The sequence below is a fragment of the Rhinatrema bivittatum genome, chromosome 3 (assembly GCF_901001135.1).
Source record: "Rhinatrema bivittatum chromosome 3, aRhiBiv1.1, whole genome shotgun sequence".
Taxonomy (NCBI): domain Eukaryota; kingdom Metazoa; phylum Chordata; class Amphibia; order Gymnophiona; family Rhinatrematidae; genus Rhinatrema; species Rhinatrema bivittatum.
Window position 1 is genome coordinate 326,060,510 of NC_042617.1, and position 18,314 is coordinate 326,078,823.

General features: G+C 45.2%; 1 protein-coding gene across 1 annotated transcript in view; it reads right to left on the reverse strand.

Annotated features, from left to right (window-relative positions):
- Positions 1-6,886: 6,886 nt before the first annotated feature.
- Positions 6,887-18,314, reverse strand: part of SNX3 (sorting nexin 3) — a 96,341-nt gene continuing 84,913 nt past the window's right edge. Inside the window, exon 4 of the mRNA XM_029595308.1 lies at positions 6,887-7,641. Coding sequence (XP_029451168.1) covers positions 7,536-7,641 — 106 coding nt within the window. The 3' untranslated portion in view covers positions 6,887-7,535. The remainder of the gene's footprint in view (positions 7,642-18,314) is intronic.

Below are 18,314 nucleotides of genomic sequence, written 5' to 3' on the forward strand. Positions count from 1 at the left end.
GGTGGTCCGAATGAAGACCCTGTAGGGCGCCCAAACACTACCGGGAGCCTCAAGAGAACTCCCATGAGAAGCCCAGAGGGAGAGAGGGCATGGAAAGGCAAGTGAGAACTGTCATGGAGAGCCCAGAGGGTGGCACTGCAGAGACCCCAGTGAGTGAGGCTGCAGAGGAGCCAGCAACTGGCATGGGCAAGTGGCCAGAGTGTACAGACAAGGAGACTGCAGAGAGCCCAGAGGGAGGTGCTGTGAAGAATTTAGCAACAGAGGATATAGAGGAGCCAAGAAGGTGCTCTACAGCAGAGATACCAGATGCCAGGAAGCGGGCGCAGCTGGTGATAGAGGAACCAGAACTTGTGATTCCCCAGTCAGTCCTTATAGCTCATTCAGGCTGGAATTCGAACCTGGGGCCAGCAAAGGACTGGGGATGTGCACAGCATGAACAGCACACTGGGTGGTGGTTGTGATGCTGTCAAGGGTAACCCTACGAGAAGGGGATTGGCACGTCTCAGACTCTCCTGGATGGGATCCAGGAGGGAGTAGGAATGCTTGGCCCGACAGGTCCAAACTGAGGGGAGGGGGTATGTGAGGCAACGCCCCTAGTGTTCCCCTATTTTCCTTTGCAGGACCAGGCTAGAGGCCCAGTCTACCTTAAATGCCTTAAGGAAAGTATGCTCTATGGGTGGAATCCTGCAGGGCAGGTGGGGCTCAGAGGGGGTTACCAGAGAATGGGGAGTAAGAGCTGGGATGCAGGTGGGAATAGGCAGACCAGGCCCAGGTCTCCAGGAGGAAAGCAGCGCCTGTGCGTAACACTGTCCAAACCCTGAGATGAGATAAAGCAACACTAAGTAAAGAGTGTACACCATCTAAGGAGAAAAGACAGTCTGTTTCTGCATGTGTGAAATTATAATAAGAGTTACTGTTTTAAGAAGGCTGGAGTCAAGACTGGTTTGTCTCCAGGCCTGTGGGAATCGTTGCTCATTCACAAAGGGTATATTACAGTCCACCTGGCCAGAATGAACTGACAATGAAATGCTAATAGTAATTAGGGAAGCTAACAAAATCAGCAGCACAGTAATAATGGGTGAATCAATTTCCCCAGTATTGGCTGGGTGAATGTTATATCAGGACATTCTAGAGAAGTAAAGCTCCTAGATGAAATAAATGACTGCTTCATGGAGCAGCTGGTACAAGAACCAACGAGAGGGGAGGCTATTTTAGACTTAGTCCTTAGTGGAACACAGGATTTGGTGCGAGAGGTAACAGTTTTGGAGCCACTTGGCAACAGTGATCACAACATAACTCAATAACTGGAGGGAGGACACTTAAGAAATCTGTGACAGCATTTAACTTTGAAAAAGGTAACAATGATAAAATGAGGAAAATGATTAGGAAAAAAAACTGAAATGAGCAACTGCAAAGGTTAAGAGTTTAGCTCAGGCATGGATGTTTAAAAATACCATCTTGGAAGCCCAGAAGGGATGTATTCCATGCATTAGAAAAGGTGGAAAACAAAACGGCTACCTGCATGGTTGAAAGGTGAAGAGAGAGAGGCTATAATATCTAAAAGAACATATTTCAAGAAATGGGAAAGGGATCCGAATGAAGAAAACAAGGAACTGCATAAGCACTAGCATGCCAGATGCAAAGCATTGATAAGGAAAGGCAAAGAGAATTTGAAAAGAAGCTTGCTGTGAAAGCAAAAACTCATAATAAAAACTTTTCAAGGTACATTAGAGGTATATATGAGCAAGGGGTAAAAGGGGCACTTAGGGATGAAAAAGCCATAGCAGAGAGACTAAATTAATTCTTTGTTTCAGTATTCACTGAGGAAGATGTTAGACATATACCCCTATCTAAGAAAAAAAAATCCTGCAATCAACTGTTCAGTATCCAAATCAAAAATAGAAAAAGGATCAGCATATAAATAAATCTAATAGTGGTGAACAATTCTTTTACATGCAGAGTCGTTAGTATATGGGTCTCAGCAAGCTGGGAACCAGTGTAAGACCATCTCAAAAGGTTCACCCAAATACATATAAGCTGTGAACTGTGTTCTAGCAAAGATTTATTTATATGTTGATCCTTTTTCTATTTTTGAGACATATACCTATGACAGAAATTATATTCAGAGGAACTGAAACAAGTCTCAGTGAACCTGGAAGATATACTAGGGCAAATTGACAAACTAAAGAAGAGCAAATCACCTGGACCAGATGGTATGTATCCCAGAGTGCTGAAATAACTGATAAATGAAATTGCAAACCTATTAGAAATTTGTAAACTATCAATATCATCATCTATGGTACCTTGCCAATTTTTAAAAAGGGATCAAGGAGTGATCCAGGAAAATACAAACCAGTGAATCTAACATCCGTGCCAGGCAAAATGGTAGAAACTATCATAAGGAACAAAATTGCTGAACATATAGAGAGGCATAGCCAAGGGAAGTCTTGCCTCAAGTTTGCTACATTTTTTTTTTGAGTATGTAAAACATGTGGATAAAGATGTGTCAGTTGATATAGTGTATCTGGATTTCCAGAAAGCATGTGACAAATTCCCTCATGAGAGACTTCTTAGGAATTTAGAAAGTCATGGGGATAGGGGGCACAGTCCTATTGTGGATTGCCACTGGTTAAAAGATAGAAAACAGAGCTAAATGATAAATTTTCCCAGTAGGGAAAGGTGAATAGTGGAGTGCCCCAGGGATCTGTTCTGGGACCACTGCTTTTTAATATATTTATAAATTACCTAGAAATGGGAACAAGTGAGGTGATCAAATTTGCCAGACAAAATTATTCTTGTCAAATCATAAGAAGATTGTGAGAAATTGCAAGAGGACATTGCAAAACTGGGAGACTGGGCATGCAAATGGAAAATTAAATTTAATGTAGACAAGTATAAAGTGATGCACTTAGGGAACAGTAACAAATTATAGTGACAAAATGTAAAGTTACACATTAGGAGTCACCACTCAGGAAAAGGATCTAGGTATCATCGTTTAAAATACATTGAAATCTGCTCAGTGTGCAGCTGCAGCCAAGAAAGCAAATAGATTGCTGGGAATTATTAGGAAAGGAATGGAGAATAAAACAGAGAATATTATAATGCCTCTGCATCACTCCATGGTGTGACCTCATCTTGAGTATTGTGTTCAGTTCTGGTCACATCTCAAGAAAGATATAGCAGAATTAGAAAAGGTACAGAGAAGGGTGACCAAGATAAAGGGGATGGAACAATTCTCCTATGAAGAAAAGCTAAAGAAGTTAGGACTCTTCAGCTTGGAGAAGAAAGGACTGAGGGGAGATATGGTAGAGGTCTATAAAAGAATAAGTGGAATGGAATGAGCAAACAATCAGTTTACTCTTTTGAAAAGTACAAAGACCGGGGACCCACAATGAAGTTACTGGGTGATACATCTAAAATTAATAAGAAAATATTTTTTTTCACTCAATGCATAATTAAGCTCTGGAATTTGTTGCCGGAGGATGTGGTGAAAGCTATTAATATAGCCGCGTTTAAAAAGGTTTGGACACGTTCCTGGAGGAAGAGTCCATTAACTATTATTAAGGTACAGGTACAGAAATCCACTGCTGGGCTTGATGGAACCTTGGTCTGACCCAGTATAGCAAGCCTGATGTTCTTATGAAGGTGGAGGGTAGGGATGCTGTCATGGAGGGTAGGAAATTCTGTATGCTGTGCCTGGTGGGCAGGGATACTGAAGATGTCATGTGCAGAGGGAAGGAACTGTATGGATTTCGTGTCTAGAAGGTGGGAGATACTATGGATACCATGTCTACAGAGCTGGAGATGCTGCACCTGGAGGAAAGGAGGGTATTAATGCTAGGTCTGGAGGGCTGGGGATGCGCTGTGCAGAGGGCTGAACATACCTTTGTCTGAAGGGCAGGAGATGCTGGGGATGCCATGAGTGAAGGGTGAGGGATGCTTGGGAGATTGTGTATCTTTCCTCCTAAATTCAAGAGAGTAATGGTGGGACCCCCTCCTCAAGCATCTTCTGGTTCTCATCACAGTTATAAAAGGATCATATCTGTTTCTGACCCCATAAGGCCAGTTTCCCTGTAGGAAATCTTCCTATAAGGAAAAGCTTCAGAGCAGTGAAGATAAAAATTAAGACTATCACAGTGGTGAAAGCGGTCTAAGAGGACAGCATTGGTTTCATGCTTGTGTCACTTGGGTGACTTCTGCAAAAGATAGCTCTAACTGTACAAGCGTGGAGACTGAGCTCGCAGCTGCCCTTCAATGTGAGCAGCATGTGCCGAAGCTTACTGACGCACAATACCTGAATGGTTACACCTTCCATTATGCTGTTTGTACCATTAATCAGTTTTGCATATCCCCATTTAAATCACAGTACTCAGTGGAATGATAATCACTATCATTTACTTTTATACAATATGATTTGCTTAAACATGAGACTGACCCATATAATTAACCTTCGACTTTTTTCGCCATCTTCCCTGCTGACAGATATGCAGAGTCCCTTTGTAAGTTAGTGCATCTTGCAGGCAGGTACCTCTTACTGTAGAAGTGCTGTGTTATGGAGAGATCTGAATGATAATCACAACAGAAAAATGGAAACTTTGCCCATAACTTGTTACAAAGCAGTCCAGCCACTACTGCTCATTATCCAGTTTTGAATGCAGCCTTTCCACAGTAAAATCCCTTCCAAAAATGCTTCTGAAGAAGGGACCTGTGAATCTTCAGTTCACGTACTACAGACCATTACATCTTTTTTTTTTAAAACAGTAACAACCTACAAAGACTCCAGTTTTATCCAGAACCCAGTAAAGCTCTACACTGTTCACAGAAGGAAATATCTCTTTGTAGAGTGGTAGGTATATGGAACAGCTTCCCAGGGGAGGTGGTGGTGGTGGTCAAACCAGCAAAAGAACTCGAGGTGGCCTGGAAGAAGCAGGGCCAATACTGTGGCAAGCTGTACCCAACAATTGTTATTACGAGATTCTAAGTCCCTCTGGAAACAGCTGAAAGCTCTTATTTCAAGAAGTCTCTAATACTATTTTGTAATTGTTATGTACCTGTATTTATTTGTTTTTATATCTAATTGCGTTTTATGTGATTTTGTACACCGCTTAGATCAATTGTTTTGCCATAAGTAGTTTATGAGAAGCTCTAAATAAATAAGTCAGAAGCTACGTCGATGCAGGGAAGAGAGGGTACAGCCTGAGAATGGGCAGGCTCTGGGGTATTGCATCAACAAGCAAACTAGATGTGCATCTGCAGTCATTTCTCAATTTCCAACTCAAAAGGGAAACCAAGAGCAGTGTTAATTTATTTATATTCCGCTTTTCAGCACTTCAAAGCAGATGCCATTCAGGTACTGAAGGGATTTCCTCACAGTCTAAGTTTGTACCTGAGGCAATAGATGGTGAAGTAACTTGCCCGTGGTCACAAAGAGCAGCAGTGGCATTTGAAACTTGGCTTCCTACCCCGCTGCTCTAACCACTAGGCCACTCTCGATGGTGTCATGATGCAATAAAGTCAAAGAAAAATCTCAGCAAAAGACAATTTGATCTTTACAGCCAGGGGGTGGGATGGAGGGGACTGTGCTTTAGTTATGCATTTCTTACTCCTAGGGGGAGTTCCGCATTACTGCACAGCGCAGAATGTGTGTAGAATGTGTATTTTTAGCACAGAATTTATAGAAAGGCTTGCGGGCCACGAGCAGAGTACATCCCGCTCAAAGCAGGAAGAGGTGGCTGCCAGGCCGCAAGCGGAGCCCATCCCGCTTGCCGCAAAAGTGGGAGGCTGCCGTGCCATGAGTGGAGCCCATCCCACTCACAGCCAAAAAAAAAAAAAAAAAAGAGAAGCAAGAAAGGCCTGAGAGTCAGAGGTGTGGTACTGTGCACGTTGCTAATGGCAAATGTGGGTGCCAGACAGGGACCCTGTGTCAGGGAGTGTGTATGTAAGTGAGAAATTAGGAGCCTGTATGTGTTGAGAGGGATTGGGTGTGTGTATGTGCACGTGTGAGGGCAGGCAGATACATGTTTGTGTGTAAGAGGGGGAGCCTATGTGCAGGGGTGTGTGTTTAAGAGAGAGGTAGCCTGTATAAGGATGGGTGTGTTTACAAGAGAGAGGGTGCCCCCGTGTGTGTGTGAGACGGAGGGCACCTGTATGAGGGAGTGTGAAGGGCTGTATGAGAGAGGGGTCAAACTGGGGGGGGGGGGGGGGGAGATAGAGGGGAAGATTTTGAGTGTGAAGAAGAACGGGAGAGCTAGCGGAGAGCAAAAGAGTTGGGGCCCGTGAGGGCAGAACGAAAGGGACCTGACCAGGGGAGTAAGGAGAGAGTTGGAAGGGACACTTACAGTGTACTTTTAGGGGGAATTCTGCTCTAAATATTTAACACTCTGCTTCTTCAGTAATTTTTATGCATTACATTTTAAATTAAATATTTTGACCAACATAAAAATATGCAGAAGTTTGCAGAATTTTTAATTTTTGTGGACAAAATTCCCACAGGAATAATTTCTATTTTATATGGTGTAAAACAAAGTAGTTAAATGTAGGCGCAAACAGAAAATGATGTAAAGAGAACAAAAAGCCTAAAAGTTCTGTTATTGGTGCTCCAAATACCTTTGTTTTAAGCAGCAGTTTCTTGCTGGTTTCTCTTGACCCAGAGTCTGGAGGTCTGATTTTTTAACATGAAATCTTCACCCCCATACTTCTTACTGGCTATTTTTCTATGCTGAATCTGTCTGCATTTGGACTTTAGAAGGCTTTTGTCTAGCGTGTCTCCAGAGTGATATTCATTTCAGTTTGCAAAGCAAAAATGAGGTTCTCTTTCCCCCAGAACGTCGATTTCCTTGCGAATGGCTGCATGTAAATGGTACAAAGACTGAAAACCCAGTCTGCGCATGAACTCACATTTTTCAGTTTTATTTGAAAACAAGTACATTTTTAGACAAATGGTATTAGTATATAAATTTGGTTTTGTTTATACACAATATAAAGACATTTCCTTCATTACTTTTCAGTTATAAAGGCTTGAAGGAAGATACATAAGCAGGATAGAATTGTCTCGGGCACAGGAATAATTAAAACTCATATAAATGCTTCAATACACACATCAGAACGGGTGACCCATGTTAGTCACAAGGACAGATACTTTCATTACCAGGGAATCATAAGCAAAAAGCAAATCCATTCTATTAGAGAAATGCAGACATGCATCTAATGGAAGGTCAGCTCGATAACTAGAATTCAGCATGCCAGAAGAGGCGGCGTAGGTGTGCACACGCCACAGCTACACAGAGCTGCGGACCAGCTTAAGATAGCGGTTTGAGAGGGTCTTACTGAAGCCCATCCAACTATTCTCATCATTCTCATTTTAATTGCCCAAAAGTAAACGCAAAATCATTTGCAGTGAATGAGGTTGTTAGTTCCCAGGATGCTTAGTGTTTGCCAGGTTATATGATGCATGCTGAAATTACAGCGGAACAGGCTTAAACCAAGTTTCATAAATCCGCGTTTATGCCCGGCGCTCGAGTTCATTTCTGCAGCACTCAGGCATGCCTGATTTTGGATGGGGTGTAGTTCTTATCTATCACTTCGTCTTGTAAAAACATGTGAAGACATCGCTCATTCTGTGCCAATGGATGGCCAGCAACTCTGGGAAGAAAACCAGAAAAACTTCAATTAGTATTTTGGAAAAGTTGTGCTCCTATTTCTGGAGATTTGCTTGTGTGACCTGGTAGCAATTAAGACAGCCATTTTAACAATATTTAACAATATTCTTTCACAAGTGCTTGATGACAAAGAAATCCTTATTACCGCCTTTCTCCACTCCACCCCCAAGGCAATTCAAACCAAAGGGACACTGCATAGCTGAAATCCAAAACTGGCCAATCCTCTCATCCAAGTCAGAGTGGCACAAAATATGCAGAAAAATACTGACTCTCCAGTATCCTTAACTTAATTGCAGAAGTCTGGTTTTTGTAGCTAAAGAGTGTTTGCTTTTCAATAACGGACCACCACCTCGTACTTATTCTCTGTGTCAAGTCAGGTTCATTCCTTCTTGTTTTTGAAGCTGGGGCTCCATGTCAGGTCTTGAAATCTCTAAATCAAGGTGTTCTGTATGAAGGAGACAGTTACTGCCATTCTTTGCAATTCTGCTTGCATATATTGTTATTTCCTCAACAAGAAAACATGGATATTACAGACATCTTGACCTTATAGTGGCTCTGGATTTTCTGTATATTGAAAGGTGAAAATGAGCTAATGTTAACATTACTTCGTCTCCCCCGCAAAAAAAAAAAAAAAAAAAAAAAGATCACAGAATCCCCTATTTAGGCTGCTTTTTCAAACATTATCCCCCCTGTTTCAGTCTGTTACTTAGAAAAGTCAAAGTACAAGTAAGGAGTTCTTTAAGAAACTTTCCAGATACTGCTTCTTTCCTTATATTTCTACAGCAAGATACTTTCCAATACAATCTAAGTTCATGGAGAGAATTCTGCAGGTGAGCTGTCATTTTTGGGTTTGCTGTGTATTATCTGTGCCAGGAAGACATGAATAAATTAATTTCCATTAATGATTTACTTTACCATTTCTCAAAACTCATTAATAAATATAAACAGCACAGTATGGCCAGAAATAGAGTTGCTTACCTGTAACAGGTGTTCTCCTAGGACAGCAGGATGTTAGTCTTCACAGTTGGGTGACATCTGATGGAGCCCAGCACGGAAAGCTTTAGTCAAAGTTTCTAGAACTTTGAATGGCACACTGAGCATGCCCAGCATGCCACTATCAACATGGGGTCCCCTCTTCAGTCTTCTAACATAGAATTCAGAAGCAAAAAAATAAAAAACTGCAGGACCACCCAACTCCGTGGGGTGGTGGGCGGGTTTCCTGAGGACTAACATCCTGCTGTCCTAGAACACTTGTTACAGGTAAGCAACTCTGCTTTCTCCTAAAACAAGCAGGATGGTAGTCCTCACACATGGGTGAATATCAAGCTACAAGCTGCTCCCGGCAAAAACCATGACCAACAGGCACCAAACTGGGTGCCAATGGGTACAAAAATAACTGTGGTGCTGTTGGTTAACATAGGGAGGCAGCCTGATCCCAAATAATGGGCCCTAGCCAGGAGAGTTGGGTTTAAGCCTGGAAGAGTTTGCAAAGCACAGATTGGCCAACCATCACTGTCCAAGCAGTAGTGGGCAGCAAATGTGTGTAAGGAACTCCACATTGTGGCCTTGCAGATTTTGCAATGGGAACCACTTGTAAGTGGGTAACTGATGCCGCCATGGCTCTCACAGAGTGAGATTTTACGCGGCCTCCAAGCTGAAGGCCTGCCTGTGCATAGCAGAAGGAGACACAATCCGCCAGCTAGTTGGACAGAGTTTGCTTGCCCACTGCAATGCCCACCTGTTCCTGTCAAAGGATATATAGAGCTGTGAGGACTGCCTGTGGCCTGCTGTGCATTTGAGATATAAAGCTAAAGCCCTCTTGCAGTCCAAACTGTGCAGAGCCCATTCGCCCTAGTGAGAATGAGGCCTCAGAAAAAAGGTGGGCAGAATGATGGACTGATTAAGATGAAAATCAGTCACCACCTTAGGTAGGAATTTAGGTTGCATATGCAGGACCACCATATCATGAAAAAGGTTTCCTGTAGGGTGGATATGTAACCAACGCCTGAAGCTCACTAACCGTGTGCGCCGAAGTGACCGCTACCAGGAAGAGAACCTTCCAGGTCATAAACTTAAGATCGCAGGAGCGCAAAGGCTTAAAAGGGTCACACATGAGCCACACTGAAGGGAAAGCTTCAGCTGAAGCAAGCCCCATAGAAACCACCCCACAGTGGGTTGCACAGAGATGGATGTATCATCAACACCCTGATGGCATTCAGGTGCACTTGGACAGATTGTTTTCTAACCCAGCCTCCGAGAGGTTCCACAGATAGTCATGCAACATTGGAGTAGGGCAGGCAAAAGGATCCAAACCATGACCCTTGCATCAGACGGAGAACCTCTATTTCAGTTGATAAGACTTCCTGGTGGAAGGCATCTTGGAAACTACCAACACCTGAGACATGTCATCGGAGAGGTCAAGGGACTGCAGTTCTAGGCACTCAAAATCCAGGCCACCAAGGCTAATAATGCCCGGAGGTTTGAATGGCACAGTCTGCCCTGATCCTGTGTGATTAGATCAGGAGAGGTCCCTAGATGGATGGGTTCCTCTGACTGACAGGTTCTGAAGAAACGGGAACCAGATCTGTCTGGGTCAATAAGGGTCCGCGAGAATCATGGTCCCCTGGTCCTGCTGGAGCTTCAAAAGAGTCTTCATGACCAGCAGAAGAGGAGGTTACATGTACAGGAGACCCATGCCCCAATGTCGGGCAGAGACGTCCGAGTCTGGAAGACCATCTGTCCTGAACAGGGAGCAGAATTTGCTCACTTTGTAGTTGTAGGGGGGGAGGCAAAGAGATCCACATCTGGAGTTCCCCACCAGTGGAAGAGCCAAACTGCCACTGCTGGATCCAGTGGCCACTCGTGTGGGCGGAACACTCAACCCAGAAGGTCTGCCACCAAGTTCTCTGTTCTGGCTAAGTACATCGGTCTCAGAAACATGCCCTGCGACAGAGCCCAGGACCAAATCTGTACCACCTCTTGATAGAGGAGGAATGACCCAATTCCTCCCTGTTTGTTTATGTACCACATTGCTACCTGATTGTCTGTTCGAATCAGGACTGCCTTGTGGGACAAACTGCCTTGAAACTCCCAAAGGGCATAGCGAATTACTTGAAGCTCCAGGAAGTTGATCTATCATAGAGCTTCCTGAGCTATCCACCGACCTTGCGTACAGAAGTCATCCATATTCACCCCTCAACCCAAGGGGGAGGCATTGGTAGTGAGTACTACCTGAGTCGGGGAAACCTGAAAAGGGACACCTTGCTCCAGATTGGATAGATCCTCCCACCAGGACAGAGAGACTCAGAGAGGCAATGAGATGTGGCCAATGTGACCGCAAGATCCATTGCGCCATGCACAGGCAGGCCAAGGGGGTGACATGGACAGACGCAGCTATGAGACCCAGAAGACAAAGCAGCTGACTAGCATAAACCTGTTGACGGCTGTGGACCAACCTCGTCAGCTATGACAGGGCAAGAGCTCGATTGCGGGGCAGAAATGCCTTGGCCTGAACCACGTCCAGCCTGGCCCTGAAGAAGCCCAAGTATGGCGATGGGCTGAAGTGGAACTTGGGGTAATTGATGACAAACCCCAGAGATTTCAGTGCCTGGATGGTCAGATGTAAGCAGCAAAGCACCAGAGTGGCGCTTTTGATCAGTTGACCAAGTAGGGGAACACGTGCACTCCCTGACGTCAGAGGTGTGCCCCCACCACCACCAGCCACTTGGTGAAGACCTGGGGGGGGGGGGGGGGGGCTGGCACGAGGCCAAATGGCATCACTCGATACTGGAAGTGATCCTTTCCCACCACAAAGCAAAGATATTTCCTGTGACCTGGGAAGATCGCAATGTGGGCATAGGAATCTTTCAGGTCAAGGAAGCAGAGCCAATTTCCTTTTCTTAGCAACGGGAACAGGATGCCCAAAGAGACCATCTTGAACCTTTCTTTTTGAAAGAATTTGTTCAAAGCTCTCAGGTCGAGAATAGGGCGTAGGCCCTCAATTCTCTTTGGTATTAGGAAATACAGAGAGTAGAACCCTCTGCCCCGTTGGTGGAGGGGGAAGGGTTCCACCGCTCCAGCCATTAGAAGGGCAGAGTGCTCCATTAGAAGTATTTCCTGAGCTGCAGATGAAGCCCATGATGGATGTGGGGGAGAGTCCGCAGGGACATCCCTAAAGTTCAGCCTGCATCCTTGGCGAACGATACTGAAAACCCACTGGCACGACGTAACATGGGGCCAGCGGTAAGCAAAATGATGCAGCCTGCCTCCGGAGGGCAGGATGCAGAGGATACAATAATCTGACTCATGTTCCCTTGCTCCCAGTCAAAACCCTGTGGCAGGGCTCTGCTGACGGGAACGACTCCTGGAACCAGCACGGGGTTGGCGAGCCCAAGAGGCAGGAGGATAGTATTTCCTCTGGTGATAGAATGATTTCCTTGAGCTTTGTCTCAAGGATTTCCTGACCGAGGATGGCAGGTCGGAAGCACTAGCTGACAGATGTTGAAGGGTCTCATAGTGGCCCTTCAACTGAGCCACTGTGTCCCTGACTTTATCCCCAAAGAGATTCTCACCCATAAAGGGTAGATTTGCCAGCTTTTCTTGGACCTCCATCCGAAGGTCCGCTGCATGGAGCCAGTTCATCCTGCAGGCACAGATATCCGCTGCAGCCACTCTTGCTGTTTTGAAAACATCGTAGATGGATCCCACCTCGTGTTTTCCTGCCTCCAGACCCTGCTGTATTACTGTTGAGAACGTATCTTGTTGCTATCAAAGCAGGCACTCTGACAGTTCCTGGCCTGCTTCCACAGGTTCTGGTTGTACTGGGTCATATATAGTTGGCAGGAGGTGATATGGACGATGAGCATAGCACCCTGAAAAACCTTCCTACCCAGGGCATCCAAAACCCTGTGCTCTCTCCCTGGAGGGGCAGAGGTGTGAGTGCAACAGCTTGGCCTTTTTAAGGGCAGACTCCACTACAACAGGCTGGTGTGGAAGATGATGCTTCTCAAAACCCAACACTTGTTGGATCAGGTAGATTGCATCCGCTTTCAGATTAACCGGAGGGATGGACATGGGATGTTCCCAGATCCTGAGAAATTCCTTACAAATATCATGGGTCAGCTATTTCTTTTGGAGCATCTACAAACTGGAGGACCTCCAGTATTTTGTGACTGGCATCCTCTTCCATGAGGAGCTGAAATGGAATGGCTTCAGCCATGGCCCGGACAAAGCCCGCAAAGGAAAGATCCTCCGGAGAAGATCTATGCCTCTCATCCAGAGGAGAAGACTCTGAAAAAATCTCAGGAGTCCTCAGAAGAGGATTCCAAGATATCATCTCCCCAGGGGTCATACAGGACCTCTTCCTCATTAAGGTCCTCTGGGGGCTGGCATGGATAGTCCCTGCCCAAGCCTCTTGGTTTGGTAACCAAGGGCATTGATGGCACCGGAATCCCCAATGGCCCAGGAACGGGAAACTCTGGCTGTGGGCCCTGTAGCACCGACGGCCATGTTAAGTCTTCCTCGGAGGAGGAACCAATAATGAGTATCGCTTCAGAGGGGGGCATCCAAGATCGCTGAGGAACAGATGGTCCTCCTGGCACCAGCTGCGTCAGGATGCCTAGGACGACATCCAGATGCTCTAGCAGGGGCACCAAAAGAGACGGCGCAGGCTCCAGCATGAGGACAGATGCTGGTGGCAGTTCAATACCCTGCAGGGCTCGGAGCACCGCCATCTGAACCCTGTGGTCCAACTCCTGAAAGTCTGGTGAAGTTAGGACAGGAGGAGGAGGAGGAGGCAGCGTCACCAGAGCTTCCTCAGAGCCCTGAGGAGGCTCTGTGACCAGCATCATTATCGGTGAGGGAACACCTGGGACTCCCAGGTTTGAAAAAGGACAATGCCTCTTCCCCATGGGGTTGCTTCAGTGGCGGTACGGTGGCCACCAATGTCGTATCGGTTCTGGGGCTGTGCGTCGATGGCAACAGGAGACTGTTTGTGGCAGTGCTTGGCCCAGTCTTTCCCTGGCACCGAGGAAGTTGAAGATCCTGTCTTGGAATGCGACAATATCGGAGATGGCCTATCTCTGGCTCCTCTCGAGAGAGATGGGCTCACTGGAGAGTGGAAAGGGATGGTGTATCCAACAGCTCCCCTCAGCCTCTAGGTGTCAACACCCCCGACACTGGAGTGGATGGATCAGACTTTTTGGCTCCAAAAAGCTTTTCCATCTTATCCAGCCAGGCACAACGACCCTTGGGGGTCACCTGATCTGTGTTGTGCATTGTGCAACACCCCCAGGCAGAGGATACAGACCTCGTGCAGATCAGTAATAGACATTGTCCATAGGCACTGGGGGCACCATCGAAAAACAGACGCCATGCGAGCGGTCAATGGATGGTGGCCACTGAGGAGCGACATGCCGTGAATCGACCACAACGAAGGGAAAAACAGCACTTACCATGCCGCTGGAAAAGCAAAGACCAGAGAAGAGGGATCTGGAACAGAAAAAAGTTGAAAAACGACCGGGACCACTTTGAAGAAGATACGAAGAGCAGAGCTCCAGAACCCCAAGGCAACTACTTCGCGGGAAAAAAGACCGAAGAGAGACCCCACGTGGGGTTCTAGAAACTTTGACAAAAGTTTTCCCGTGCTGGACTCCATCTGATGTCACCCATCTGTGAGGGTTACCAACCTGCTTGTCCTAGGAGAAATAAAGATCATCAGATGTGAACAAATGCCATAGATCACGGACAATCACCAGGGATTTAAAAAAATAAAAATAAGATATTACAAACAATTAACTCTTGCTCAGAGAAAAAGAAAAGAGCATACACATGAATTTTAAGTAATATCTTCAGCTTTTTTTTTGTGCAAACATTATGGATCCAGCTGTACATATCTGGTCTAGAAACAGTCTGACAGGGGGTCTCAGCTCTCTACTTTGTGCTATGGAACATGCACTGCTCCTATCACTTGATAGGAAACTTGGTTCTCACACCTCTTATGCACAGCTGAATTTTGCTAAGTGCTCTGAGAGATACCCAGAATCTCTAAACACACTGTAGAAGCTTAAAATGTTTCAGTTTTTGAAATGGTAGATTTTGCTGACTTCTTTATATTTCTGGCTCAGTCAGAGCCAGGACTCAGATCTGCCATCAAGTCTTCACTTGCAATTAATTAGGGAATTTTACCTCCCTTTCTCTCACTTATGCCAGCCATTGTGGTGACAGCCCTCAGTCTGGGATCATACAAACATGTCCTAGAGTCTGGCCTCTAGATGCAATTGCTATGTGCTTACAGAGACTTCTCTTGCCCTGGGGAGTGTGAATGTGGCCTTCGCAGCAACTCCAGTCCCAGATGGTGGGAGAGTAACAGAATCCTAGCCCAGGAATCACACCCAGGTCCTTTTTAAGGCAGTGTAAAACACTGCCACTGAGTCACTGATTTCAAAGTTTCTAAAACATTTTGGGCATGCTCTACTGGGTATGGCCAGCATACTATACTACCATATGTCTATACAGGGGCCCCTTTGCTCTATAGTTTAGCTTCAATTTGGAGAAACCAGCTCCAAGAGGAGGTGGGCAAGCTTTGTGAGGTCTGGTAAACTGCTGTCCTGAGAACATCTGTAAAAGATACCAACTTTGCTTTCTCCGAGAACAAGCAGGTTGGTAGTTCTCATACATCTGGAATCCCTAGCTACAGATTGCCCCCAGAGAAAAAAGGGAAAAACCTAATGGGTAAAAACTAGCCATTTTTTAAATTTTCTGTCATTTTTTTCATAGGGACCTGAAACCAAAATAATAGGCTCAAGAGGAAAATGGAGTTGGGTTGTATACTTCAAAGAGAAGCCTCAGGACAGACTGGCCAAACCTATGTCTCATCAGGAATCCCTGTCCAAGCAACAGTGTGATGTGAATGTGTGGAAAGAACTCCATGTCATAGCCTTGCAGATTTTCTCCATGGAGGCTGATCTAAGGTGGGTTCCTACCATACCATCTGATTTAAATATTTATTTTGGAAGCTGCATATTACATCAAGGTTGCTACATTAATTCAGTGGAAAGTTACACAGGGGCAGGCAAAGAGGCCTGCAAAAAAAAAAAAAAAAGAGGAGTTTGAGGAGTGATGGGGGTAAGACCAGAGGAGGAACTTTTGTCGGTCTTTTTTGGAAGGGGGTGGGGCTTTTTTTGCTTTAGTTCTAATTGACTGGCACATTTAGTCTTAAAAACAGGGTTGCAGCCGCCAAAGAGGCAGCTACTAATTGCAAAGACAAAGGAAATTTCCAAGCATGCATCCAAGATGCCATACGATTAAGTTCTGTAATAATAATATCCCAAAAGATAGCGGGAAAAGCTTGAATCAAGGAAATAGTAAAAAATATTGCGCTATATGTGAAGGCTCTTATTGTACATGAAGAATGACCATCATACAGCGCCCTTGCAACTGGTGGCTTAAGTGTGTAAGCCTTTATGAGCGCTGGGGCTTTATCATCATAGGTCACTTCTTAAGTTCAGCATGTATGCTGATACTTCCTCTGCTGAAGCTAGTCCTCCTACACAGGATGCTTCCACTCGTAATTTGCTGGCATTATGGCATATGCATTAGAGCCATGACTTAAGTAGAGCATCCACTGTGAGAGATGCCAGCTAATAAGATTCCCTCAGGAAGCAGGTAAAGGAACTCCAGGCGGTAGCCAGATTGAGGAACAACTAGAGGAGAAAGGTTTAATTTGACAGGCTAAGGTTTCAAGTTGCAAGCAAGCATGATGATAGTTTCTTCTGGCAGCAGACAGCCCACCACCAGTGTCCCTATCAGTTCAATAAAGAATGGATGCAAAGTCCTAGAATCGCACTCCACAGATGAGGGTAAGCTGAGCACTTCCTGATGTCACAATGAAGGGGAAGAGGATTGCTGTTAGTGTCTGTGTTCTATGTTGCATTTAGTCCAATGTGTCGAGCCCAATTTGAGACATAATGGTAAGAATGCTGAAACTCATTGGGCCATCTGATTACTGCTGCATGCTTTTCATCTATGTTGGAATCACTAACAGTCAGGTATGATTCCTGAGCGAACCAACAAGACAATGTAGGGCTTCTGATTTTAGGGTTAACTGAAAACCCCCCAATAAAACACCCATGATGCAAATAAAAAATGACAGGTGTTTATTAGATAAAACACCACTTCCCCTAGCACTATCACCCCTCCTTCGGATGTTCTGCTTGGTTTTTGTGTCTTTTTCATGCTAATGACTCCTCAGCTGTACAAATGTTATATATTTAATTCAACAGGAAAAAGTACCCTACAATACGTGCGCTACAAACACACCAATTTTTAGTACCCCCAAAGAATCCCCACTTAACTAGAAAAAAAATACCTAAGTTTACAATTTATAAACATCTAAAATCAGAAACCCTAACTATATGGTTGAAAGAGGCATTCCAGCACAGGTGATGCGTGTCTATCTTTCTAGTCAAGGATAAAGGCATGGCAAGGGAAAGCAGAGTTTACCATCTGTAACAGGCATTCTAGGACAGCAGGATGTCCGTCCTTACACATGAGTGACATAATCTGACGGAGCCTGGCACGAAAAACTTGTGTCAAAAGTTTCTAGAACTTTGACTGAGCCTCACTGAGCATGCTCATGTATGCAATACAGCATGCATCCATGCAGCGATCCCCTCAGTCTTATAACACAGAATTCAAGAGAATAAAATAAAGGAGAAAAATCCTACATAGTGGAATCAAACTCTGTGGGGTGGCAGGCGGGTTTGCTGAGGACTGACATACTGCTGTGCTCAAACACCACCTATTACACGTAAGCAACTCTGCTTTTGCAGAGGACAAGCAGGATAGCAGTCTTCAACACATGGGTGAATCCCTAGCTAGAGGCTGTCCAACCCCCCCCCCCCCCCCAAAACATAAAAGACTACAAACAAAACACTAAATAATTGTCAAGAGGCACAACCACCACCAGTTTTGTTGTTAATGGGGGTGGGGGGGGAAAGCTTGAAGAAAAACAACAGGTCCTAGGCGGGAACAGAGTTGGGTTCTATACCTCAAACAAGTTCCCAAAGACAGATTGGCCAAACCTACTATCATGTTGGCCATCCCTATCCAAACAATATCATGATGTAAATGTGTGGAGAGAAAGCCACGCCATAGCTCTGAAGATCTCCTCCATAGGAACTGCTCACAAGTGGGCCACAGACACTGCCATTGCTCAAACAGAGTGAGCCTAGGCATGACCCCCAAGATGCAGTCCCACCTGGGTATAACAGAAGGAGATGAAGTCTGCCAGCAATTGGAAAGAGTCTGCTTATTCCTATCAAAAGAAAAAAAAAGTTGGGGAACTGTCTATGGGCTTCTGTCCACTCCAAATACAAGGCTAAGACTTTTATAGTCCAAATTTTGCACAGATTGTTCACCTTGGTGTGAATGGGGCCTGGGAAAAAATGTTGGCAGGACAATGGACTGATTAAGATGGAAATCTGACACTTAGGGTGCATATGTAAGACCACTTTGTCATGAAAAAATTTTGTGTAAAGTGGATAAGTCACCAAGGCCTGGAATTCGCTGACCCTGCGTGCTGAAGTGGCCACCACCAAAAATATGACTTTCCAGGTCAGGTACTTCAGGTCATAGGAGCGTAGCAGCTCAAAGAGA